The 27,162-nt window shown below is 42.3% G+C and overlaps 1 protein-coding gene and 1 long non-coding RNA gene across 26 annotated transcripts in view; one reads left to right on the top strand and one right to left on the bottom strand.

The window, feature by feature from the left end:
- The window catches only part of Pde1c (phosphodiesterase 1C), a 582,713-nt gene that overhangs the window by 278,337 nt on the left and 277,214 nt on the right, over positions 1 to 27,162 (bottom strand). For 4 of the 22 annotated variants that reach the window (NM_001159953.1, NM_001355475.1, NM_001159952.1 and 1 more), the window contains exon 1: positions 13,611 to 14,258. The exons of 6 other annotated variants lie outside the window; for them this stretch is intronic. In NM_001159953.1, the coding sequence (NP_001153425.1) occupies positions 13,611 to 13,711 (101 nt within the window). In that variant the 5' untranslated portion in view covers positions 13,712 to 14,258. Of the gene's footprint in view, positions 1 to 13,610; positions 14,581 to 14,603; positions 14,677 to 21,406; positions 21,659 to 27,162 lie in introns of those variants that run through there. 12 more of the 22 variants (XR_003956171.1, XM_017321454.2, XR_377431.2 and 9 more) reach the window with 8 other exon arrangements.
- Positions 21,561 to 27,033, top strand: Gm34753. Of its 4 annotated transcripts, none has more exons than XR_003956443.1 (3): positions 21,561 to 21,738; positions 23,297 to 23,480; positions 23,593 to 27,033. It is a non-coding gene; the product is annotated as a predicted gene, 34753 (long non-coding RNA). The 4 variants fall into 4 exon arrangements; XR_003956442.1 differs by lacking the exon at positions 21,561 to 21,738 and adding an exon at positions 21,773 to 21,832; XR_003956441.1 differs by having other exon boundaries at positions 21,681 to 21,738; positions 23,297 to 27,033.

Raw genomic sequence — 27,162 nt, forward strand, 5'->3', positions numbered from 1 at the left:
CTCATACTTCACTGAAGTGAGGCTCAAAAACAAAAACACAAAAACCTACAACAAAAAAAATTAAGCAACTAGTTAAGTAATTAAATTACTAAATAACCAGGTTAAGTAACTAGTTCTAAGGATACAGAGGCTTAAGGAGGCTGATACAGAAAATAAAATTCTGAAGCTCTCACAGAGTGTTGAGAAGAATTATGCAAAGCAGTGAAAAGATTCCAGCAGGAAGTCTAGATGCTAGCAGAAAACAAGCCCAAAGGCAGTAAAACACTCCATTCAAATGCAGGAAATGAGCTGGAAAAGAAACCCAGGTTATTCCTGGCCTTTTGTGTCTGAAGAACTTCAGCAGAATTCATCCCTGACTCACTGCTATTGTTTTGGTTTACTGAGTTTACTTTAAACACATGAGTTGTGGAAAGTTGAAGCAAAACAGCAGAATCTTACAATACCTGTAGCTGGACAGATGTAGAAGGGAGACAGGGGCAGAAGCTGAGCTGACAGCAGTGTGAGAGAAGTCGAGCCCAGGAGGCAGCAGCCCATCTTTATTAGTCTAGGCTGGGAAAGAACTCGACTTCATAAAAGTCCCAAGGCAACATTTGCCCCCTGGGATAGGCTCCACTGTTCACACCTCCCAACATACACACATACACACACACACACTTGCACCCATGCACCCATGCACACATACCCATTTGGCAGAGACATGCATCCATGAATGCCTGCACACAAGCTAGCTTCATTTGTTTGTATGCTGCCTTTTGTTAAAGGGTATTAAAGGCAATGCTTAGGACCACATCTCTATGCTCAAATTTGTTCTTGAGCTCAGTGTGTTCAACAGTTTATATCATTTCCAAACTACCAGTTTCTTTCACCTCTGAAAAAAAAATCTAGGTAATATTAATAATATTTATTTTGCTGTGTGGCAGAAAGTTCAATGTAACAAGTGTCACTAAGCAGGTGGCATAGAGCTTCGCATCCAGTAAATGCTCAAAAGAAGGTCAGCTGCTACAATAATATCGGTAACAGAATTACAACACAATGTGGCAATGTGATTACAAATTTTGTTCTGGGGGACAATGGTTCAGTGATTAAATTTTTCAAGAAAACATTGAAAATTGCTTTTCTGGAATGGAAATAATGAATGCTTAGTTCTCATCTTGGAATAATAGACCCATAAAGAAAACAGGTATTAACTTCAGTTCCTCTTGGAACTAAAAGCCTGCCTGGCTTTCCTCCATGCTGAAAGGACCCTACATACTGCACACCAGCTCTGGCAATGTATTAACTCGTCCAGCAGAGCTATGCACCTCCCTTTGGTGTCAAAGTAAGGCCACTGCTCAGATAGAAAAACAAACAAACAAACAAATAAAACACCCATCACTAGAAATTTCTGATACCAAAAGATAGTTTTAGCAAGCATTCATATTATCAACAATTCCGTAGACAATGAACTTAACATCTTGCCCACACAGCAACCTTAAGAGCTCTTAGGAAGCTGTCATGCATTGTACAGTTACCATGCACTACAAGAATGTCCAACTAATAAACACTCCTTTACCTCTTACAGAAACTGAAAGACCACTGATCTCCACCAAAATTCCATGTTTGCTTAGGTCATAATGTCAATGAAACTGTGGCTTGTATTATCAAATGGTGTGTGTATATGTGTTGTATATAAAAGCCACTGTACAAAACAGCAGAAGTGAGCCCCAAAACTTCATCTTGAAGGCATCGGTCCATCTGCATTCAGCAGAATGGATGCAGTGGATCCTGAGACTAGCGCATCATCAAAGAACAAAGAGCACTGATCTCAAGCGTTCTACAGGCTACCCAGAGCTCTCCATGTCTGTGTCATATAGCAAGGTCTTCTAGACACTGTGCTTCATTTTTCCTCACCTGGCCACAGTCAAGGAAGTAGATGGTGAAACTGAGAAAGCCTAAGGTGTTCTTCTAGTCACAGCAAGAATGGACCTTCCAAGGAGCCCAGTAGAGACAAACATTCAAACAGCAAGAAACAAGAGCTGTGACAAGGAGCCAAAGAGCTCTCAAATGACTTTGTTTGCTTGCATTTTGATGGCTGGGAGTTCCAAAGCCATAGGCAAAGTATGCCAAAGTCAGGCATATGATTCAAGAATGTTTTTCTAATTTCTTGATAAGTAAGAATGATTAGTCACTGATATTAAATTATGGAATGCCTGATAATGCCTTTCACTCTTCTAGAGTGTGTATCTGAGCAGAAGCTATTTGGGTACCTCAATAATGAGGTTTATAATAAACTTAATATTCCAACAAACTGTGTTTGAAAACCTGAAATGTCCAGGTGTCCACTTTAGGTTGACAGCAAGGCATCACCCATTTGTGTACAGTAATGTTAGGGCATGAGAAATTGAATACATAGCCACACATCTGGGTCTCCTGGGAGAGTGACTCCTATAATGGAGAGGATCATGTCTTCATCTTTCCCTATGGAGACCACAGCACTGTGCACAGTTAGATATGAAAATCTTAATTCTCAACCCTTGGAGAATTAGACTTGGAGAAAAACAAAGTCCTTTATAACTGACTGCATGTTCTCACAAGGCTGGATCATGTGTGTTGCTGTGGGAAAGTGAACCGAGACAGAATGCTCCAAATGGCTGTGAAATGACCCAAGACCAGATTGGTCATTTGATCCTTTGGTTTGGTTTTTGCATTGGAATGCCAGTCCAGACTGAAACGAAATGGATATGACCAGACGTTTCTACTGATTTCTTAAACCATTTGTATGAACACTCTCTGGGGTTCTGAGAATGGAGAACCTTTGTGTAGTTTTCTTTCCTCTCAACAATTCATTTTTATAATACATTCATTAAAACCTGGGTTTTTACAACTGCATATACTGATTGTCTTCTGGCCTTTACACATTTTGAATAACAAGATGCCAGTGAAAACACATGAGAATTACGATTCTCACACTTCCACTAAGTGCCCAAAGGTGAGAGGGAAGACAGCAAAGAGAATCTCTTCTTTTACTGGTATAAATATCTCTTTTTAATTCTTATTGCCTTTATTTATATATTCGTGGGGTGGGGGGAGGAAATACACACCATGTAACAGTGCATGTGAACAATTCTAGTTCCTGGGGATCCAATAGCCCCTTCCGGACTCTATGCTAGGCATGGCATACATGAGGTGTGCACATGAGGTTCCTTACCAGAGGAAACCTAGTAAAAATCAGTTCTCTTCTCCTACCACATAGGTCTCAGAGATCGAACTCGGGTCATCATGTTTGGCAGTGAGCACCTTTTCCTACTGAGCCATTTCTCCAGCCCCTTACTCAAATATTTCTTAGCTGATGAGCTACAAAACAAAATTGCACGTGCCCAAAGATCCAGGCCAAAACAAATGATAAATGGTGACATGATATAGTTTCACTTTAAACCAATTGTTATTGGAGAGTTTGGTCTTTGTTATTAATTTCTTAGAGATATTTTCTGGTGATTTTTTTATAGAAGAAAAAAATTTCTTAGAACTTATGCCCTCTACCATAGCTCAATTAAAAAAAGAAAAAGAAAAAGAAAAAGAAAAAGAAAAAGAAAAAGAAAAAGAAAAAGAAAAAGAAAAAGAAAAAGAAAAAGAAAAAGAAAAAGATGCTCTGTTCAGGACAGATCTCTCGTGTGTGTGTGTGTGTGTGTGTGTGTACATACTAACATGATTAGTCAAATGAGAAGAAATTCAAATGAAGGAAGCCTTTGCCTTTGCCTTTGTGGCTTAAGGTTGGGATGGTTGAAAAGATGAACAGAAGGCTTATCTTAAATGGGTCTGTAAATAATAAAATCTGTCAGTTCCTATTGATTCTGGAAGCACATGCTCTGGCTAGTACTGGTCATATAATAGAGCATGAATGACCTTTAAGGAGAAACTATTATTCCAAATTAAACAGCCACCTAAGAGGCCTATGTGTGACTCCAATTTACACAGAGACTCCACTATGGCCCTATTGCATCTCCTACTCCTCACACAAGCTGAACTCAATACTATTTACCCCCAACAGACTCTCATCTCTCTGCAGACAGCTGGCCAGACACAGAAATCCAACTCTTATTCACGCCTCCTTCTCTCCTAATCATGGGTCAAAAACTCTAGCTCTTGGATTATGAGGAGTCCCCAGATGAGACCTCCCTCGTAGAGAGCTGAGATCATCCCTTGTTTGGGAGCAAGGCTTTTCAAACAGAGCAAGCTAAAAACTATAGCTAAAATCCCATTGGTTAAATCTAGGCAGGGAGCTAATGAGTGGTACCAAGAATGAGAATGGGAGGGGATTTTAACTGAGGAAATCAAAAGTAAATGCAACACTTGTATAAATTTGGTAGTATGCTTTTCATAAATGATCCATACCTTTATTATATATTTACAACCACTTGCTGTGTCATATGTGCAGCAGAGTCACAAGGAAGGAAATAGAGAAATTTCTATGACTTCTTCCCTGAGAGCCTGGCTCCTAATTCAATAGCTACCAGTAGGAAAGGCTGAGAAATCTGTTTAATATCTCTCAAGGCACAGACAAAGTGGAAGTCAATCCAAAGGATTAAGACAAAGCCTCCATCTTCACTAACACAGGAATATGAGGAAGGGGATGGGTTTATTGAATCATCAGGAGCTTGGGCTTCCAACTTCTACTTCATTTTTCTCTCAAGTAGAATTTGTCACAGTAAAGGCTGTATATCCTGACGTTATCACAGACTAATTTCCCTAAGACTTTCTTGCCCACCCACTGGTACACCTGTGTCCCTACCCTTACTCACAGTCTTTACTACAGCCTGCTCTTGGTTCAATCCACTTCTGAGTAAATTCCAGTCAACCCCATAGCTTCTTGGAAGCAGGAGGCCTTTCAACTTCCTCTAAGATGTTTGCATCTCTCTGGACACAATTCTGTAAGTTTCTATTTTAAACATGGCAAGATGAAGTGATTGTCTGAAACACGGGGAACTAGCAGATACAATCCTTGGACCCATCCTAGGTCTTCTCCCCAGTGAAATGAGGAAAGCCCTGGGATCAGGAGTCTTTGGTTCTGACGTCACTGAAACCAAGTGGTAGCTTGAAAGTTCTGATATTTTTGGAAATGGCTCATTTCATCCAGTGGTTTAACAGATGGGTGGCGAGGACTAAACAATTCATTATTATGATAACTAATATCTGATAAATGTTTCTTGTATTTCTAACTGAGTACACAAGACCCTAGTAATGAAGGTGTACCTAATCTTTTTTGGTTAGCAGTCAGAGTCTATAACAATAACCATTCAGGACCCTATACATGAATAGATAAAAGAGATTTCATTGAGCTTAATCTCCTAAGGCACCACAGAAGCCTTCAGAGTCATGCTTGTGACAGAGGCAGAGATGGAATGAGATGCATGACATCACTGAGACCTTTAGAGACAGATGTAAGGGTATTGCTCATAGATCAATTCTCACGTAAAAGTGCTGAGTTACTGAACCATAATTCAAGATGAATCTATATTTGGTGTGGGAAGCTGGTCAGATTCAAATGTGAAATCAGTCGGGCAAAACGACATCATTTCTGAGAATGCCAAGTACACAGAACATTGAGAATGGAGGATTGCACTGATAATGACAAGCCACCTACATTAGCAGAATCCACTCAGAAAATACATAGTAAATTGCTCTAAAAACTAGGAAGCATGCCAGAATGACCTGTTTAAACTCACAGTCAACTTTTGGTTGTTTCTTCATAGAAACAAACAAAACACAGCGACAGAAAAGAGTCAGAACAAAGGTGTTGGGATATTAATCTGAAATTGAACCTCTCTAGGATACATCTGGAAGTAGCAGATTTCAACGATTAATCTTTTATAGCTGTATAAGCTAGGTATATCTTCAAAATGTAGAAAGTGTCCTGGTTATTTAAGAGTTTGGGTTGTTTAGAATCTGGATAAATTAGATTACCCAGAGTCCAGTGGGCTTATAAACTACTCGGCTCTTCACAGTGTGCTGGGCTCTGGGTTTCAGGCCTTAGTTGCTTGGGTCTTGTCCTGTATCTCCCAGAGGGCCCCTGATAAGAGTCTCATCTTTTCACTCCCTAGGGAAAAGGACTCCTCTGCCTTTAAAATACTAGAAAGAACCCTGCTTTCCTCCAGGATCCTGCCTCCATTCCAAAGCTATGTTTGAATGGGCATTACACCAAGCGGTCAATACAAGAGTTTCAAACAAGGCTATGTGTTGTGGTTATTGCCTGGATTTGCACATCATTTTGAACAGGAAAATGCCAATTAGAAATTATATACAATCCGGACTTGCTGTCTCCTATGCTAAACTAGTTAAGACACTGATTTTCAGTGTATTCTCTCTTGTGACATCTACAGGAATATTCATCAAGCATCATTCAGACACACATTTTTTTTTTCTTCTCACTTTGTTGGGTCGTGCACTATGCTCTTTCTTTTATCACCTCTTCATGCTCCCACTACAGTTCCTGCAGTGATGTCCTTGAACTGCCTCATATTCAGTATATCCAAAAGTGACCTCATCACGTGGGTTCCCTGTTCAACCTGTTCCTACCCACAACTAAGCCTGCCAACTCGAGCAGGTTCTCAGAGATTCCTTAGCTAAAAACACCTGTGGATCAAGATTAAAAACTTGGCTTTGTCCTTACCCCTACATGCAAGTCTTGTGGGGCAGAATTCCCCCAAAGGCCTCAGATCTATCTGTACAGAGAAGAGCTTCCTATGCTAATGCTAAAGATGATGCTGAATCTGGCCCTTCCGGGGTGTGGCTTCCCCCAGTCTTCTAGGGCTCCATGCTGTAGCACCTTGTCTGTCATTTCCTTTTCTCAGAAGTGTCAGTTTCTGGGAAAACTGGGCTTTATTCCCTTCACACACTCTTCCCTAACACTTTTATTCAATTAATATATACTTCTTTGTATCTCAGATTAAATTTCAGCTCTTCATAGAAGTCGTCTCTGAGTCTTGGGCCTGGTTTGGGTAGTCTTAACTATTTTCATCGCACCCTATCTCTCTTTGTGACACTCAGTGTAAATAGCTATTTCAGGAAATCGTGCTAACATTTCTCTCTACCTTTACACTTGACACCCACTCAGGGAGAAAGCCTTTGTCTCATTTCCTAGTAGATCAGTGTTACCAGGCACACAGTCAGGCATACAGGCATATAGTCAGGCATACAGCCACACACTCAGTGATGAGGAAATGTTTTCTAAGGGAACAAGTGACCAAAGAATTCTCTGCAGAAAGATGAATGAAAGCCATTATCTACGACGTTCAGCTTCATGTTTTGGTTGAATTACTCTCAAGCTTTGTCATAATTTTACTATGTAGAAAAACTTCACATCGTACTCATTAAGGTTCATTAGTGTTGTTTAATAACAGCTGTCAAGAAGACTTTAAATAAGGAACACTCTCCAGTAAAAGCCTGAAGAATGTTAATTCCTTACATAGATTTACTATTCTTTCTCCACAAGTAGCCCTCCATTCCCTGCAGAATTCACCTTTCATTACTTATCAAATGCTGGTGGTCACCTCCAAAGTTATCACAGACTGTTTTATATGCCTCAGGTTAATCAATGATCTATCTTCTCAAAAGGCCATGGTGGAGATCTTAGATGCCTTCTCCTTCCATAAAGAGAAACCAAGGGAAACATTTTTCTACACACACACACACACACACACACACACACACACACACACACACTCACAAAATATCAAGACCGCAAACTAAAACTAGACTATAGAAACCTCTCTACTTAGGGCTGCTGCCCAACTGAAAGAGTCATGTGCAAGTCTTGGTCAAAATACTATGCACATAGCTGCCAAATATTGGGCTATAATTAGCACAAACAACTTATGATAAGAACCGATGATGTACTATTAAATAGCATTAGTATTCAAGTAAAGAAAGTGCACTCTAAATGTGAGGCTCTAGCCTCATACTTGATACCTACCACTTTCTCCTCTGTTATACAGGAAAACTTCTTTTCCAAGCTCTTGCTGTATTAGCAAGAGAAGAGCTGTTCTGAATCTGGCTTTAGTATCAATAGCATTTACTTTCCATATGGCTATTGCCTTCTCTTTTGGTGGTGGTGTTTTCAAGATTTTGTATATATAAGAACTTTCTGGGACGGAGACAAGGTATCTGAAACCTATAATCCCAGCACTTTAAAAGCTGGAACAGAAGGATCAGGAGTTCAAAGCCAGTACCAGCTACATATCAAGTTCCAGATCAGCCTAGGCTATTTGGTATCTTTAATTTTTAAGTTCTTTCTGATCATCCTAACCAGTCACTTAAGTTTTGTGAAGGCAAGGCTTTCCTTCTGATATCCTTATGCCACCTTCATAAACTGCTGCAGCGGACACACTCAGTAAAAATGTGATAATCAGGTAGACACCTGACATTTTCAGTTAAGTAGGATACTCAGGAGACCTCGTCATGCACTGAAACCATTGACTGGAATCAACCAATTTTTAAATATTTCTAGAAGGGTTTCTCTGATGACAGTTGGGTCAGAGTTCTCTTTCCTGGGTCACTTGCTTGAATTATTTTGACTCAGAGCCAAGACTCTGAGGATCACAGCCGTAAGCCACAATTCCCTCTCTCTATATATATATGTTCCTTGTTGTAGTCACCAGTAGCTACTGGGACATCTCAGAGGGCACCAGGTCAACATATCCATTCTCAAAACAATCGTTCTTACCTAAATGTACTCCAAGGCATTGGCACGAAATTCCCTGACATACCCAAGCCAGAACAGGCTCATGAGATAATTTCTCTTTCTCTATCTCTGCTCTAAATCTAAGTTCTGTCATTTCTCATTGCCAACACAGACCTCAGTGCAGGCACTGATCCCAGCTGCTTGCTTGACATCCAGCCTCGTCTCCAAGCTCTGTCCTATACTTCACCCAGAGTGATCAACCTGAAATTCACATCTCATTGGGTTACTCTGAAGCTTCAATGCTTCCTTTTAACAAGATAAAATATAAACTCCTTTCAAAACAGACAAAAAGGATTTCTCTATATGGTATGAAGAGTACAACTTCTTGTTAAGTTGTGCAACATGCTTAAATACTCACTTCTTTACATTGGAATTATGTTTAATAAAATGTAATATTTTAATTCCATGTTGCTTCCTACTCCATGTCTTCTTCAGCATCATCTCTCACTCCTTGATGTGTCCAATAAGCACTCTGATCTTGAATTCTCTCTATCCCTCACCTTGCCATGAGCCATTAGTGGATGCAACCACCTTTTAAAGGAAATAATAAGGCTTTTAAGTATCAATATGTAGAAGAAGTTAATTGTTCTTTTCTACAGTGTTCTAGGAGCTTTCTGTTCGCTAGCTCCATGTTAATGACATCAAGGATATACAGCACTGACCAGTCATTTGAGGATTATCAATAGAAGATAAGCAAAATGCATCTCACTAGGCTTCACACTACATCTCTAATATATTTACTTTGCCAAAAGCCCATGGAAACAGTTCAAAACTGGGGCAATCCTATTGCAGGCTGAACTGATGGCTTCTCTTTTGCCCCACATTTTGCAAAAGTTTTCCCTGAATCATTGTCAAAAGACTAACATTAATGAAAGGAGCTTTCCTTGTGTTTTTAAATACCTCCCAAATCTTAAAGCTCTTGCCTGGCCTCCATGGCAGAGGTCCCTCTCTCTGCATCCCCCTTTAGTTACATTCACCACGATGGGTACTGGTGCCAGTCTCTCCATGACCTGTTAAGGTCAGATAGGAATCTTCTCCACGTTTGCATACCAGAGGATGGCAATAGGACTGGCACATAACAGATACTTAATAAATGTTAGCTAGGCAGCTTTGTGTTACCTAAACACTAATGACACTCTTTAAAATTCAGATGAGTACACAGAAAATGTGCTTTGGCCAATCTGCAAATGCAAACACCTAGTTATCTCTGCCCAGGGCTTGTTCCCCCTTTACCAAGTATCTGTGAAATTCTTTAGAATTTTTTAGACATTTTAGACTCATTTAGAGTTTAGACATTTCTAGAGAAAGTACCCAAGGAGCTGAAGGGGTCTGCAACCCTATAGGTGGAACAAGAATATGAACTAACCAGTACCCCCTGAGCTCATGTCTCTAGCTGCATATGTAGCAGAAGATGGCCTAGCCGGCCATCATTGGGAAAAGAGGCCCCTTGGTCTTGCAAACTTTATATGTCCTAGTACAGGGGACCGCCAGGGCCAAGAAGTGGGAGTGGGTGGGTAGGGGAGCAGGGTAGGGGGAGGGTATGGGGAACTTTCGGGATAGCATTTGAAATGTAAATAAAGAAAATATCTAATAAAATAAAATTTAAAAATAAATAAATAAAAACAGACCTTTTTTAGAAAAAGCAGCATCAAAACAACCTAAGCAAAACAGAACCTAACTGTTCCATGCAGCTGGGTCAGCCAACAGCCTCGGAAAACAGCTATGGCAACAGATCCAGGGATCCCCACCCTACCTTTCCATTCCTGCTTCTCCCTGAAGGTTGGCTTATTGTTTTCTAGCATAAGACAATTCTTCTCATTAAGATAACAGGAAATGAATCATGGTAGTCACCAGGAAAGTCCAGAAGGGAACAGTTATCAAACTCTAGGGCCGACACAGAATGCCAGCTAGGGACTCCATGTCCCTGTTTGAGATCCATGTTTATTGAGACCCACTGACCTTAGGGACATAAGATCCTAGGATTCACAACTTATGCTACAGGAGCCTGACCCTTTGATGGAGTTTAGGAGGCAGAGTGGGAAACAATGCCTTTTACTATAGGAAGACAGTAGAAAACTGTGCTGGAAAGACAAAAGCAATATTTTCCCTCGTCTACCAACAGAGGAGCCACTTACCTCTCTCTCTCTCTCTCTCTCTCTCTCTCTCTCTCTCTCTCTCTCTCTTTCTCTGTGTGTGTGTGTGTGTGTGTGTGTGTGTGTGTGTGTGTGTTACTTTAAGTAATGCAAGAAATATAAGGCATTGCATAACCGTAAAATTTATGATACTGCCTCATAGTTGGGCAAGATGAATGAAAGAGAGGTTAAAACATTGTGATTATGATAGCAAGTGCCAAAGAATAAGTGAAATGTGTCCTGTTACACTCAGTTAAAACAAAGTGCAGCACAGGGACACCTTCTTGTCATTGTGTGGCCATTTGACAGCAGAAAAACTCTTGGTCAGAGCCCAAGCCACTGGTCATGACTCACTTGCTCAAACTCAAGCAGCCACGAGGTCTCTCATATCATCACGGCATGAAGATATACTACACTTCCCATTAGCAGAGCCTTTATCAACAAGGTGACTTGGAGTGGCACGTTAAAATTTCATATCCACTCCTACAGAGGAAGTACATGTGCCAACATGAGAGAGTACTAGATAATCCAGAACTCACATAGCTCTCAGACCAGTTGAACTAAATCTCTGACCACCTGTGTTCTGTCTGTAAGAGTGTCATGGTAATAAATTAGTGTGAAAATCCAACTACGGCCACTGCCTCTTTTAAAATGTTGAAAAAGCAGCTTCCTTTCTCTTTCTGACAGTCTGTTGTGTAGACAAACACACACACACACACACACACACACACACACACACACGAGTATCCCAGGAATTTCCATGGTGTAGAATGTAAGGTATTATCCTGAATTGTAGAAATGTATATGCTTTTGTTGCCAGAGTGTTAGAACTGCTACTGTGTTGAAACAAATAAATGACTATGTAAGTAAGAAAATAAATGTGGTAAGACAAATGATAGTAGAATCAGCACAGTGGTAAAAAAATTTACATTGCAGTAACAAATACCTTTTAAATTATAAAGTGGAACTAAAGCGGTCAGAGCGTGGCTATTGAGCAAAAGGGTCTCCTCAGGAAAGGTGGGAAGAGGAATTAGAAAAGGCACACTGGGTAAAGAACCAATTGACACATTTGAAGGCACCCCCGAGGTCTGGAAAGATGTGAAAGACTAGAGAAGATCCAACTGTGGATATATCACACATCACACTGCAGCACGCTGAGGAGTGAAAGCTCTCACATAGGAAACTGAGAAAGCTGCAAGACCAAGACCGTGTGGTGTAAAGCTAAATGCTTCTCACATGAGTTCCCACCTGAGCTATGCTGAGCTAACCAAAAGCTGTTTCTAGCCTCAGTAGCTTTGTGGAATGGCTTTAGCTTGTAAAACCTCTAGAGAAACAGTTCCGGAGATTGTAGCCATGTGTCCCTCTGGCTGGAAAGGCAAGAACACCAGCCTAACTCTGCTTTCACAGTGCACACCTCGGCCCTAAGTTTTGTGGACCTAACAAACGTTCTGTGTGTGGCACAGTATGACAAGATTATCTATCGCTCAGGACACTGTACATGAGCTTCCTGTAAACACATCTCTGAAAAGAGCTTCCACATAAGCCGCATAAGCTGGCCAGAGAGCCTGCCAGCCAGGGACCAGTTTTCCAAGTAAGTTTACAGTCTCCACTTACATTAGCTATACAAGTCAAAAAAGCAAATTCCTTGGCAAGGCGTCCTACAAAATCAATGGCAATGGGCTTCTTCCATTCTAGATGGAATGCTTTTTATAAAGTATACCCCTGAATAGGGACCCTGAAAGAAATGAACACAACTTTAGCGTCTTCCCTTAGTAATTCTAAATATCCTGCCAGGATGTGATCTTCCCTAAGATGAGGTCAGATCAGATCAGCACCTTCTTGATTTATTTGGCTTTGCTTCTTGGATATGTATGCAATGCTTTCAAAAGCACTGATGGCAGACGCATAGCAAGGAGCTATTTCTCTCTCACCATCCTTGTAAGTTCAGAAAACCTGCAAAGGGTTTTCAAAATTACAGTAGATCGCTGAAGTCGAATATCTGACACAATAATCACCTACTTGCTGTGAGCAGCATCAATGGGAGCTGTGTGTCAGCTGACAAGGAATCACTGGTCGTGAATGTGTAATAAAGGAAAATATACTCTGAAGTCACCTCAGTCCTCAGCAACTAAACCAGAAAGAACGAGGTGAAGTGACTCAAGTTCAGAGCTCTCTCTGTATCACCATTTGTGCTGTTCCCGTGTGTATCTGATGTGCACTTTCTCTAAAAACAGCCCACCCTTCTCTAAGCAAAACCTGCCAGGAAGAGTCCTAAGAAAATATCAGGACCTGAACCGAGCTAGAGAGTAGGCAGACAGAATTATCAGCAAAAGTGTCTATCTGAATCTGAACAGTTACTAAGTCACTGGATGATCTACCAACATGCTTGCAAACAGTTTACAAAGAAAATTTCTAGTTAAAAGTCCCTCACCAAACTTCTCTCCCTGGGCAAACGGACCGGAAACACCTCCTTGCTACTTGCATCACAAGTGTGTATTCAGGAGGGTATGCCCGGCCCCTTCTCAAATAAAACAAGACTTGTAAAGAGCAAAGCATCAGGACAGAAAAGCCGCCCTTTCTGCTGCTGCGTTAGAAGGTAGGAGCCTAGACTGTAGTTTACAGAGACAGTTGTGGAACTTCTACCACTGAGTTCAAAGGGCTTGCAGTGAGGGGTAAGGAATGGTGACTGTGGATGCGCAGTAAAATAGGGACGAGAGAGGGAAAGAGGGCAAGGGAGTCAGGGAGTAGGGAGGTGTACTTACAGCCCGCGGAGCCGAAGCCAGATTTTCTCGATCTGCTCAGGTTGCAGGTGTTTCAGAGAGTTGCTCTCGAATTCTTCAATTTCCTTGGTTGGAGACTCCATAGCTGCAGGTTCTCACTGAGGGTGAGGTGGAGAGAGTTTGTGTAGTCCCTTCCCAGCCTCCTCTCCTTGCTGGGTCCAGCCCAGTGAGTCTTTCAGTCACTTTGTCACTTCCCCTGCAGCGTCCCCAGAGATGGCTCAGAGCCTGCAAGGATCACAGGGGACTCCGGCCCCAGGTGCGCGCTGGAGGCAGCTGTGGAAACCAGCCATGATGCTTACTACTGCCAGGGACAGGGATAAGGACTGTGTCCGGGAGAAAGCGCCTCGACTCTGTTCCTGTTCTTTTTCCCTTCAAACAAAGCCAAAGAAGCTACCGGCGGCTCCCCAGAGGATTTGGAGGCAAGAGGAGAACTGAGTGGTAAAAAGAGGGGAGAAAGTGAGGAGCTGGGTGGAGTAGGATGAGCCTGAGCAGCAGGGTGAGCCGCGGGGTGCTCAGACCCCTGCCCAGCTCCGCCCTGCGCCCTGCGCCCTGCCTGCTCCGCCTCAGTGCCCCTCACTTACCAGCAAGCCCTGCTGACATGCAAGAACTGACAAGTGAGAAAAGTCTTTTGTTGGCTTGGGGCTAGTGACAGGGCTGGCACCCCGTGTGGGGAGGGAGGGGATAACACTGTCAGCAGGGCAGGAGTACCACACCTGCCCCCACAGGCAGCCCTTGGCCACCCAGCCCTATGCCCTACAATGATGGCTGCCCGCACTGCATAAAGAACAGGGCTCCGCGCCCCAAGGAAGGGAAATCTGGGGCTTCCCAGCACAAAGCCCTGGTGTTTTCTTACTAATAAAATTGATTCTCATTCTCTCTCTCTCTCTCTCTCTCTCTCTCTCTCTCTCTCTCCCTCCCTCCCTCCCTCCCTCCCTCTCTCTCTCTCCCCCCCCTTTCAAAAACAGATATTACAACAAAAGAGTTTCTTCAAATAATGCTACAAGCCTTCTAGGCGGCTCCGCTGTGCGCTGGCTACGCAGCTGTTGACTTTGGCAGTCTGTCAGCTCCACACAGCTGCACCACCCTGCTAGATGGTCCCCTTGGTCATGCACAATGTCAATAACATAATTGCCCAGCAGAACGGGACCAGGTTGGAAAGAGGAAAGCATCTAGGGTTAGGGATCAACTTAAAGACAAGAACAACTTTTCATTGGTCAAGTCAAGTTCCATTCATATGATTTGGCAAAGGAATAAAACAAGGGTATATACCTTTCACTTGCTCAATGAATTGGGTAATTAGCAATCATTTCCCAGTAATTGGCCATATACTCTAGCAAAGATACCTAGGTGGATCAGAAAAAAAGTCGCCCTCATTTGTCACAGATTCAAAAGTCAGTCTATTCATCCATCCTTAAAGGTACATAAAGGCATAAAGTACACCTCCACTGAATTAAAGCATTGCTACTAGGCAAAGGTAATATTAAACAGCTGCTATATATTAGTGTGGAGGGCATTTACCTGAATAATATAATTACTTATTCACATTCACCCAGCTGATAACAGTGACTTGGGAAATGGTATGCCAAAAAGGGAAATAGTTTGCCAACTTGTCTGGGGGCTAGAAGACAGAAGTGTGGGCTGAAACTATGGTATTTCCATTAGCGTGCATGTGTGCCCTGAGTGAGGACCTGCTGACCAAATTCAGACATGTAATAATCATTCGGATAACAAGCACTGTGCCAAGTACAGGAACCTTTCTCTGGTCCGAACACTGTGCTAACAGTTCTCTGCTCACACAACAGTCTGTGAGTCTGATATTATCACCGCTTTTCAACAAGGAAATGGGAATAGCAGGAAGTTACCTGCAAGAACGAGAACCAAACCAGGAACAACCAGAACTGGAGTTGAGCACCATTATTCTGGCCTCAGAAAAGTGTCCCCATCGCAAGATCACATTGTCTGCATGTCCAAAGTGACAAATATAAGCAAAAAAGTTTCCTGTCTCTTCCACCCATACAATTCTTTGAAATCATGTAGAGAGATTTGGGGAAAGGAAGGCAGATATTACTGGATTTGATTAGGTCAAATAAGCCCATGTTAGAAGGAAAACAAACATGCTTTCATTACAATCTAGCAGATGAGAGAAAAGATAAGAAAACTTACTGAGAATCTTTGAAGTCAAGATTTAGTGTCACATTAGATATTTTTGAAACTACCGTTATATTAGAAAGTTGATAAAATACATAAATTTGCCTTATTTTAGACCAGTCATGATTTCTGAAACTAGAAGTCTCCTGGAAGATAATTTCAAAGTGTCAAAGATGATTTTCAAAGTTTTTTTTAAATAGGATATTTCAAATAGCATCTATTTAATAAGGAATTCCAATGTATTCCTTAACTTCAAACCATGAAGATGAAGCCACTCTTCCTTCTGGGATCAAAGAGTCCTAACTTCTCAGGGATTCTGTTCACTCGGCCTCTCATCTCTCAGCTCTTGACCTGACATACCAGTTCTGTGAGAAATGAAGCCAGAGTACCATAAAGGAGCTTAGGCATCCTTTCTTCCTTCTAATCAAGAGTTCTCTAACCCACAGTCAGAAATCTGTTTCACTTGACAAGTTCATGCTTTCTGTTGCTCTGTTCTTTTCCCTTTAGCTGATGCAGATGCAGAATGCTAGATACCTGCAGCAATGTTGTGAATCACAATTTCTGGTGACATTCTCTTTGGGAGGAAGGAAATAAACAGATACAGACTGACTCAGAAGCAAGCTTTGGAAGCCATAATGCTGCTCACAACTGTATATTGGAGGTTAATTTCTGTTGTTAATTACTAAGTCAGTTTTTTAAAGTTGAATTCTAGAAAAGTCTCATGTAGGCAAATACTTAAAAATACACATACTCAGGCATATATATATATATATATATATATATATATATATATCATACACATACATGCATACCTATCCATATATGTGCAGACAGTCAACAATTTAAAGCACTTTCCCCAGTATTTAAGCAGTAACACAGCCTAAATACTTGCAAGCATTTGCCCTAACAGTACATAGCACCATAATATATTAGAAAGCTACCAAACTGTTTTGTTTCAGGGTTCAAAGAGAACTTTGATGCATATTAGTCAGGTGAGAACCCAAGCTTTTGTAGGCATATGAGAATGACCTCCCAGATCCCTTCCTCTCTGGGATTTTATAACCATGAACACAGCACCCATCAGCCACTGGGAACTACCAATGCCAAGTGGTTTGCTAAGCTTATCACAGGTTTGTTCATATCCTCATCAAAACATACTTCCATATAAAATTAAAGCCACACTGAGATTCCGTTTCACCACTGATGGAATGGCAGTCGTTAAGAAAATAAATAAAAACAAAGGATGTCAGGAAAGAGAGGAAAAACAACCCTAATAGACAGTCATTTTGGAAACCAGTATGGAGGTCCCTCAAAGGAAGAACTTCATGACTCTGCTGCCTCAAGTCAACAATTCACATGGATATTTGTACATCTTTTTACTGCAGCACTATCTGTAGTGACAATTTTGGCATCTTGGTTTCTTTAAAAAACACAGAAGTAATATAAGAATATGGCTCTTTTAATCCCAGATGTGGGGATATGGTGCTACTTCAGATTGTCCACAGCAGCTGACTATGATTTGCCTTGTGCTCTAGCAGGGGCATGATTTTGCCAGCAGCAGATAGTTTCTGTGATTGTGTGACATTTGGAATTCTAAGTACTTTTTAGAGGGTGTATAAATGCTAGAGCCCTAAGGGACAGTGTGGGTTCTTGGTTGTTGGTTGGTTGCTGTTGGTCTGAGTTTGTTAAGTAGTCATGTGCAAAGAAGGAACAGCAAAAGAAGAAACTAGATATCCTGAAGGCAAAGATCAAACTTTCCCCAACGGACTCAACAGCCCTAATCAGGAGGAACAAGTCTAATGATAATGTTGTCCCTTTCCCCTCTATCCCTTTTTCTGTCCTATCTAGTTTTAGGGGGTTGAAAGAATAGAAAAAAGGGGGGTGGAAAGAGTGGAAGAAAGAAGAACCCACAAAATAGCAAAAAAACAGTTACAACTCCATAAGAGCTAAGTATAGGACTGACCTAGGGGGTCCATCCACAGAGGCATAAATGACGAAAATATGAGGTATGTATACACATAATAGAATGTTATCTGCAGGAAAATGGATATAGTAATTGGAGATTGTCATAATAAATGTATTAAGTAAAACTCACAAAAACAAATGCCATCTTGTATCTCATCCGTGGATGACAGATTTCACACAGAAACAAAATTCTGTATGTTTATATAAAATGAAAGCAAAAGCAAAACTGCCTAGGGGGGATGAAGGGCATGAGTGAAAGGAGGTGGGGAAGAGGAACATAATCAACGGAAAGTTCATGTCCTTAGCAGTGAGTACAATGAACACATATCAATACAATGCTTCTGCATAGCTTCACTGTGCCCATGGACACCAAAGAGGTGCCAACACTTTCAGGAAGATTGCAGCCAAGAATTTGAAGACGCAGACTAGAAGGCAAAGCTCATGGTCTGTTCTCTGTGACAGTCTACCTCCCTGTGGACATATAAAGAGACTAGTAGGAAAGTACAGACTCGAGAAAACAGGGCTGCTATGGCAGCACAGATGATAGGACTCTCTAACACCATGGGGAGAATAGAGAGCTACAGGATGCAGATGACATTTGAACTGGATCTTGAATGTGGATGAATCAAAATTGTTGTCATGGAAGGTAGTTAAAGGGAGAGGACTTCGTTGTGAGAACAGGTCAAAAAATGAGAACCACTATACATGTAAGTAATGACACTTAGCATAAAATGTTGGGAGGGTCTGTCAGCCCCTTGTAGCCAGAGCTTAAAATTTTTTTTTGAAGACTAGAGAAGCCAAGGGTGGTTCTCAGAAAAAGTGTCATGTCACGTGTGGAGGATGCCTGCTATGCACAAAGTGCCTCAATCATCCTGAACTGAGCTCAGTTCTCTAGGAACTTCCACAAGATATGCAACAGCCTCAGAGAAAATGATGACGAGAACTCCAGTAAGAGGATCCCAGCAATAAAACAGAAACACGATCCTCAGCTAGTGGCTATCCCTGAAAACATCCATACAAGTAGCATTATAAAAACTGAGCTGCCTATAGTTAGGAATATACATGTATACACATATATGCATGCAACAGCAATTAATAGAGAAAGAGACCATAAGCTTGAAAAAGTCCATGGAAGGGTAGGTGGAAGGGTTTGGAGAGAAGAAAAGACAGGAGAAATTATTTAATTAAATTATAATATCAAAAATATAATATAATAAATAAATAAAATGTCAAAACGGAAGAGAAGAATGTGGAGACAGTTTCAGACCCAATCAGAGTACAGAGCACTACCTCTCATGAGCAGCATCTGCCAGCTACAAGACTGTGCATGCTTGCTTAGGCCTCCTGAAGCCAGCCTATGTCCTTGACCCATTTTCACAAACTGCCTGTGACTTCACCAAGAGAGCTGAGGTGGAAGCCCTGAAGACATATGGGGTGTTGGCAGTGACAGCAGGGCTCAGCAACAGCCCTCCTTTCTATCCACTCCAGATGTAAACCCCATTCCAGAGGTTCTTCTCTCCAGGGGCTCCCTTCAGGAAGAGTCCAGGAAACCACTATCACACAGTCTTCCCCTCCAACATCCTTTCTGTTTGATTTTAGGATTCAGGAAGAACTCTGTCCCAGGAAGTGCTGTCACTATAAAAAGCAAGACAGAGTTCCCCTAGCCTAGCCCTCATCTGAAATGCAAATCTGAACACATGCCTACAAAATGGCCCAGAGACAGGGGCTAGACAGATGGATCAATAGATAACATATTTCTCACACAAGCATGGAGACCTGAGTTTAAATTTCCAATATCCATATTTGTTTGTTTGTTTGTTTGTTTGTTTGTTTTTAAAGGAGGGGCAGGTGGAGCAATATGTGCCTGTAATTCAAGCACTGGAGGTGGGAAATGCCCACTTCATGATTAAGGTGAAGAAGCAGTGGAGTAACAAACCCAACATCAACTCTAGCCTATACATACACATATGCATTTATGTGCTGACACACAAAGAAAATCACTCCAAGCCCACATTCAACTAACACCATGCTACTTCAGGAATAATGTTAGTAACTTACAAGAGCAAAATGTATCCTAATTCTTCCCTCTTGTCCTTATCAAAAGAAGTAACAGAGTGAAGCATAGCATGTGACACAGACATTTTTCCTTCTGTGACCAGATCCTGACCCTCTGATGAGAGACCACATCCTCCAATAGGCCACAGGGGCACGTCACTACTGCCCTGTGCTGCTAAGACAAAATCTTCTCTGGCTTTAGCCAGGCTGAGCTAGTGGAGTCTGGGCTCCTATCCCAGTGCTCACTTGCCCTGTCTGGAAAGCACCAACCTCACCTGTGCTAATCAGGCGTTTTTATTAACACTCAGAACAGCTGCAGGAAATGCTATCTGTGAACTCACATGCTAGACATGACTGTAGGCAACACATCCTTGGCTACAGGTCAGCAACTCCATTCCTCTGAGCAAAGCATTTAGCCACAGGTAGCACATGACCTATATAGACCCAATCAGCTCCTTGGGGGATGAGGGGTGGTTGGTGTGGTTACTTGAGGGAAAAGAAAAGTTCAGTTCTCTTTGAGATAAAACATATGCTTGAGGGTATCTTAGCTTTGTCATTATAGGTTCCACCAGGTAGAATTAATATTTTTAAAAGTGGCATAAACATAGAAAAACAGAAGAGGACTAATAAGACATAGAAAACAAAATGTAGAAGGTATTTTGGATCCTGTTCTACCTAACAAATAATTACATATATACACATGTATTGAGAGAGAGAGAGAGAGAGAGAGAGAGAGAGAGATTTACTAGTCCCATCAGATGTGTGTAAAAGGCAGTCATAAGAAGTAAAAATAATACTTGACCAATGTCTCGAACACAGAGACTTTTGTAAATCAATAGTTCTTCCCTTTCCTATCCATGTGGCAGGATTCTAGAGAAGGAAAGTGAAACAGTTTGCAGAATTCACAAAAGGCAAACAAACCTAAGGACCCTTTGTTATTTGGATGGTAAGATGCATCTGCAATTTTGTCTCTTGATTGTGCTCTATCAATCTATTGCCGTGGAACATTGGCTTCTCAACACTGAATGAGTCATTTATGACTCTCATCATCCTTGTTTTACAGTCCTGTGGCTGAGACATCACACAACCTCCCCTGCCCGGCTGAGCCCCTGATTTCTCTCCTGCCAGCCTATGATCCTCCAGTTACTGGCAGGCAGTCTGATAGTGCCCTGTGGCCACTCTGCCTCTTGAAATACACTGCTAAGCCAGCAGAATTAACTGGGCTGCGCTAATGAAATTGAAATTTTTGTTCATGTAAAAGTGCTGATGCTACTACGGTCAGCCGAATTCTGGTCCAAATGTACATAAATCAGCCAGTTGTTCTTCGTACAGCTGTAAAGCAAGTTTGAATATGGAAAGTCTCAGAGCTGCTGTCAGAGATCTTGCTGTCTCTTTTCTTGAGCTCATGGTTGTACTAGAAAGGAAACAGCATCCCAGGACCTACACAATAAGTACCTACACAAGAGAGTGGGTAGTCAAGCTGGGGTAGGGTAGTCAATTCAAACCATGTTCCAACCCAGTTGTTCCAGTGTCAAGAATAGCTTCACATACACCTAATACATCGGCAAAACAGCATGCTCATAGGTGAAAAAATAAAAAGGAATGCTCACTGAATACTGTAGGCCATTAGCAGATGTAGGACGCCAACTCTAAGAGGGCCCCGGTTTCCGGTGTGCCTTTGTGGTAAACAACGGTCAGTCTGCCGGCACCTAATTTGCATGCACCCGCTCGGGAGGGGTTGGCGCCAGATTCGGGCTAGCGCCTGCGCAGTGGTATTGTTTACCACAAAGGCACATCGGAAACCAGCACCATCTTAGAGTTGGCTTCCTACAAGCAAAGACCTTCCAGAAGTCTCTTGGGAAGTTAACTAAAGGGTAAAGGTTCCAGGAAAGTGGGATATTCATGACTTACAGTAACAAAGAAACTTCCATGGTGTTCACAAGTGAGTCAGGGCTGTGGGTAGCCTAGACTGCCTTGTTAAAGCTGAGGGTTTCCTTGGTCTTGTCTATGAGGAAGCAGTACAGTTAACTGAGCAGGTATGTAGTCTAAGCAAATTAGGATAAACACTTAAAAAGGTTTTCCATCATTTTTGGAAGTCCCTTAGAAGTAAAGATTTATGTATCCTTATCAATATATCTGGGGAAAACATCCGAAAATTGAAATCTTTTAAACTCATTCACAAACTAATTCAACAAACATTATGGTAATATGAGCTATGCAAAAGGTCAACAAAAATGTTCCAGCTTCTATGCTCTAGATTTTTAGTCTACTTGGATAACGAGGTCATAAGCAGATCATAAAACAATAGATCATCATAAAGGTAATAATTGATAAAATGAAAATATAGTATGTTGGGCATTGTGTAGCCTTTAACTCCAGCACTTGTCAGACAGAGGTGACAGAGCTCTGTAAGTTTGAAGCCAGTTGGGTCTACATAGTGAATTTCAGACCAACTAGGACTATATAAAGAAGAAGAAGAAGAAGAAGAAGAAGAAGAAGAAGAAGAAGAAGAAGAGGAGGAAGAGGAGGAGGAGGAGGAGGGAGAGGATGAAGATGTAAGGATGTGGCTAGCTAGACTTCCCTACCTGGCAATTGATTGCAAGGAGGAGGCAGATGCTGCCAGTTCCCTTAAAGTCTATAGTCCAAAATGTATAGTCTCATTTGCTCTGCATTTAGTTAGTTGAAGCAATCAGGAAAATAGCTCTGATTTACTGGAGGAGAAATACACCCCAGTTTTTGTTTTGTTTTGTTTTTTTAGGTATTTCATTTACATTTCCAATGCTATCCCAAAAGTCCCCAACACGCTCCCCCACCCACTCCCCCACCCACCCACTCCCACTTCTTGGCCCTGGCCTTCCCCTATACTGAGGCATATAAAGTTTGCATGACCAATGGGCTTCTCTTTCCACTGATGGCCGACTAGGCCATCTTCTGATACATATGCAGCTAGAGACACGAGCTCCGGGGGGGTACTGGTTAGTTCATATTGTTGTTCCATCTATTGGGTTGCAGATCCCCCCCAGCTCCTTGGGTACTTTCTCTAGCTCCTCCATTGGGGGCCATGTGATCCATCCAATAGCTGACTGTGAGCATCCACTTCTGTGTTTGCTAGGCCCCGGTACACATCAGTTCTTGATGGAGGGATAAGAAGAGTCACTGATTTTGCAGCCCTCTTTAATCTAGCTGGGTGACAAGGATGACTGGGCAAAACATCCACACACCTAGAGGAAGGTTGGCAAAACACCAAGTAGGAGGAAAATCTCTGAAAAAAGAAATAACCAGCACAAGGATAGTGAAGCAGGAAGGGACTTGATGAACTCAGGATCTGACCGAGGGAAACTATGCAAGGGTGTTGCATAGCCAGCAAATGGAGCCACAGAAGAGCCTTGAAAGCAGGCCTTCACCAGAGGTCTCCTGAGAGTTGGGTCATAAATGCCATATCCATTGCTGTTTCTCCAGGGACTTCTCAGAGAATAACTGGGAAATGCATTTCATTTCAGGTCAAAGATTCCATTTACTGTTAAGATTGGCACATGAGAGACTTGGTAACAGACTGGATCTTCCACTGGGCCTAGCATTGCTGTGGGGCTACACAGGGAACGCTAATGAGTGACTGCTGCCCAGAGTCATCTTTCAGGGACTAAAGAGCTCATTTCCAGCTCTCTGAGAGAGGATGATTAGTCCGTAAGTCCACCAAGTCAATTAAATGTTATTCTTTGTGTGACTCAACACGTGGGGAAATGGAGATCGTGACTGCTCCTGAAAGGTTTGGTTTGTTTTCCAAAATTACCCTTAGGGACCTATCCGTGGTCTAAACTGGACTCCAGGATTCTCAAAATGGAAGAATTTTAAGATTCAGAACAAAGAAATTTGATCTCATTAATCACTTCCACCTGAATGTTTTTAATGATAAAAGTACTCAAAAGGCACCTCAAATTCTATTATCCTCATCACATATTGACTGGTAAAGTTGTTATCTGTCACTATTTCTTCTGAGAAATGAAGTTGTTGCACTAAGCAGGTACTGAGACTTGATTTGCGGGGGGTGGGGGGGGATGGAAAGTTATAGGAACAATTAAAAGTAACTTGCATGCAAAGTGAATCTCTGCTAAAGGCTCTGAAGCTGTTCATACCACCAATACCCACATGTGACCGGGGGCCTCTCACATACAGCTATACCCCCCCCCACACACACACACACACTAGATGTTATGAAGAAATAAAGTTTCTGCAACGAGATGTAGGAGGCAGTCGAGGATTCCAACCAAAGCACTGACGGGAAAGAGTTCTGAGTACTTAAAAGAAGCTCATACCAAGTCAATGAAGACCCTGGCCGAAAGCAGTCTGCCCTCATTGGACGAAGCAAAAGAAGCCTCTAAATGGCATGAGAGCTTTCAGTTAGCACTCTCCTTTATTTACCCAGGCACAAAGAACATTCATGAGAACAAATCTTCATGTGTCAGTTCAAACATCACTGTAGACAAGCCCTCTACAAACTATGTGGAAGTCAGCCCCATCTCCCATAAGAGTTCTTACTGATGGTTAGATATTCCCATACATTCCTATTCTATATGTAACTCAATCCATCAGAAATCAACCATTCTGCAGATAGATTCCAAGTGATCCCTACAGCTGCTGCTATCACTTTAGACTTCTGGCCCCATTTCCTGTTCATTGGTTGCAGATTTGCTTATTTCAGATAACTGAGCTGGTCAGAGAGGAAATTTTAATATATAATTGTGCTAAAGCCCCTGCACTAGTTAGAGTTGAAAACAAACACTATAGAGATTTGGTGACAAAGAGCCGGTCATGACGTAGGAGCTACACTTGATAATCTTGGCTTTCAGAAACAACCTTCCCAACACAATGAAAAAAGTGCTATGTCAGAATACTGGCAGGGAGACTTACATCACAGAGTCTGTAAGTTAGGTTAGCATTTCACTGTGAGCCTGCCTTCCACTGTTACTAGCTAGGTCTTGAAGCTATACCTGTAAAGGCGTCATCATAAACTGCTTAGAACATAAAGAGAAAAAAAAAAAAAACGGAGGAAGGAAAACTTGTTCCTTAAAAAAGCTGTGAAATATAGTACAGCATGAAGATTGCAGGAAATGACTGAGTTTCTCTCTTTCTTAAATCAATTAGGCAGGTGCCGAGTCTGAGAGCTTATCAGAGCTTGCTCTTCAAAGTGTGAATGCATGATTCTGGGCCTTCAGGCGTGCCTCGCACCACATCATTTTACACTTTCAGAAACAGAGATCTGCTGGCTGAGGCCCCTTGCTTGGCTTTTTTTTTTTTTTTTTTTTTTTGCAAACACCCGGGGCCAGGTTTTCTAATCAGCAGGGTACATATGCCATGGCAGCTGGAGCCCCTGAGCAGCAAGGAGACCTCATTTGTCCCAGCTGCTGCTAACCATGGCACCAAATCAATATCCTGTCAGAAGGTGCTTTCCTGGCAGCAACTGCAATTGCTAACACTCCAGTGACTCTGTGACGTCGCCAGGTGTTTGCACAGCAGAGGAAAATCCCTCTTTGCACCACTAGCTCTGACCTCACCGCAGAACAGGGCACTCACCTATCTTTAATCACCCATGAAATGCTGCAGAGGAGAAGCAAGGGGTGCTGAGGACAGGCTGGGATGAAGCAGCCCCGGGGGTGACCAAATGTGACTCATCTCCCTTCACATTTCAAGAAAAGCTGGATCAAGGTTGGCTTGCTTCCAAGGGATACAGAAGACAGAGAATACCTTTCCTGTTCCCAGTAGACGAAGACTGAGCAATGCTTAAAGAAAAATGGCCAATATCAATAAATCATTGGGACCCGTGGCTGACATAGTTTTCAGCTATCTCAGTTACTGGGCAGTTGTCAAAATAGAGCTCTAAAAGGCCCTATGTGGACAGAGCCTCCACTGTTACTGAAAGGGCAAGTTAGCCCTGGACAGCATCCAGAAGGCACCTCTCCATCCCTGTCCTGTCCTCAAGCATAAATGCTGTGACAGACACAAGTGGCGACAGTGAGAACCATGGCAATAATCACCATAACCAGTTTTTATATCAGGTACATTGTACGTACTGCGCTTTCAGCAAGCCAACTGCCCACAAAGTCCTCACACAGAACTGTCTGAAGCAGGCTCAAGGTCACAGACACAGTGGTGGAACTGGACACAACCCAAGAGCTGCCATTTACCTACAGAACACTGGCATCTCTCAGAAGCAGGCTTTGGGGGTGTAAGTTCACAAGCTGATCTGATCACCCAAGTTCTCAAACCACAATGCTCTGACTTTGCAATTACTGACCATTGAAGGCCACTTTTAAACAGCTTCGCAAACAAGAGTGAGGAGACCCAGTACAAAGCACTAGCCCAAGACTCTGGCTGTGGGCGTCAGCGATGCTGAAATTAAAAGGCAGCTGCGGTTCCTGCTGTGGGGACCATTTCAGTCATTTGGCTGAGGTTCTTGAAATAGGCCCTGGGACTCAGAACTCCACAGAGCATCTGTGATGGTGCAAGGGACCCAGGGGATTTAGGCTGCACAGCTTCCACAGGGAGGCAACACTCTCCTCCCCTCCCCGCAGTTTCCAGCAACACAAAGAACACAGAAGCATGGCAACCCTGGGTGAAACCTTGAAGCAGGGTTGGAGGACCTAGGTTTTAAAAAGGTCTATGCATCACTTACCAGAGACATTCTCTTTTGCCACAATTCACTTCCTTACTGCTGCCTCAAAGCATTACTGTTCCTCCCCTGAAGGGGATGGACACCACACATTATACAGAAAATGGTGCTTGCTTCTATAAGGCAGAATAAAATAGTTTCTTAGTAGTGTGTCTTTTCAACTCTTCCCACTCAACCCATCTTTTTCTCTCTTGATGCTCACAAGAGATTTAAGAAATCAAAAGAAAAGATGTTCCTAGAATGACTGACACATTGAGAGGAAGACGAATTAGTAGAGCTGGATTAAATGCTAGAGGGCTGAGAGAAGCATAGACCCTTACAGTTAGTAACAACAACAACAACAACAACAGCCGCAACAACAACAACAACAGCAGCAGCAGCAGCAGCAACAACAACAGCAACAGCAGCAGCAACAACAGCAACAGCAGCAGCAAACTCTCTTGGTTTTGGACAGCCCTCTTCACAGGTTTCCCAAGGCGGGGCGTAGAACACACTGACTTCCCAAGGTCTCTGGCCTCTATGATCCAGATTCACTGAGATCAATAAAATATTCCTTATGCCTGGGCCTGCCTTTTTTGTCCCGTTGTTTTAGTCATCATAGGTGTGGTTTCATTCACATGGTGACAAGTTTTGATTCCAGGGATGCAGACAGTAATGACTTTGACATGTCCGGGCTTTCCTCACACCACCCTGAAGCTG

Source organism: Mus musculus, chromosome 6 (assembly GCF_000001635.26).
Source record: "Mus musculus strain C57BL/6J chromosome 6, GRCm38.p6 C57BL/6J".
Classification (NCBI taxonomy): Eukaryota; Metazoa; Chordata; class Mammalia; order Rodentia; family Muridae; genus Mus; species Mus musculus.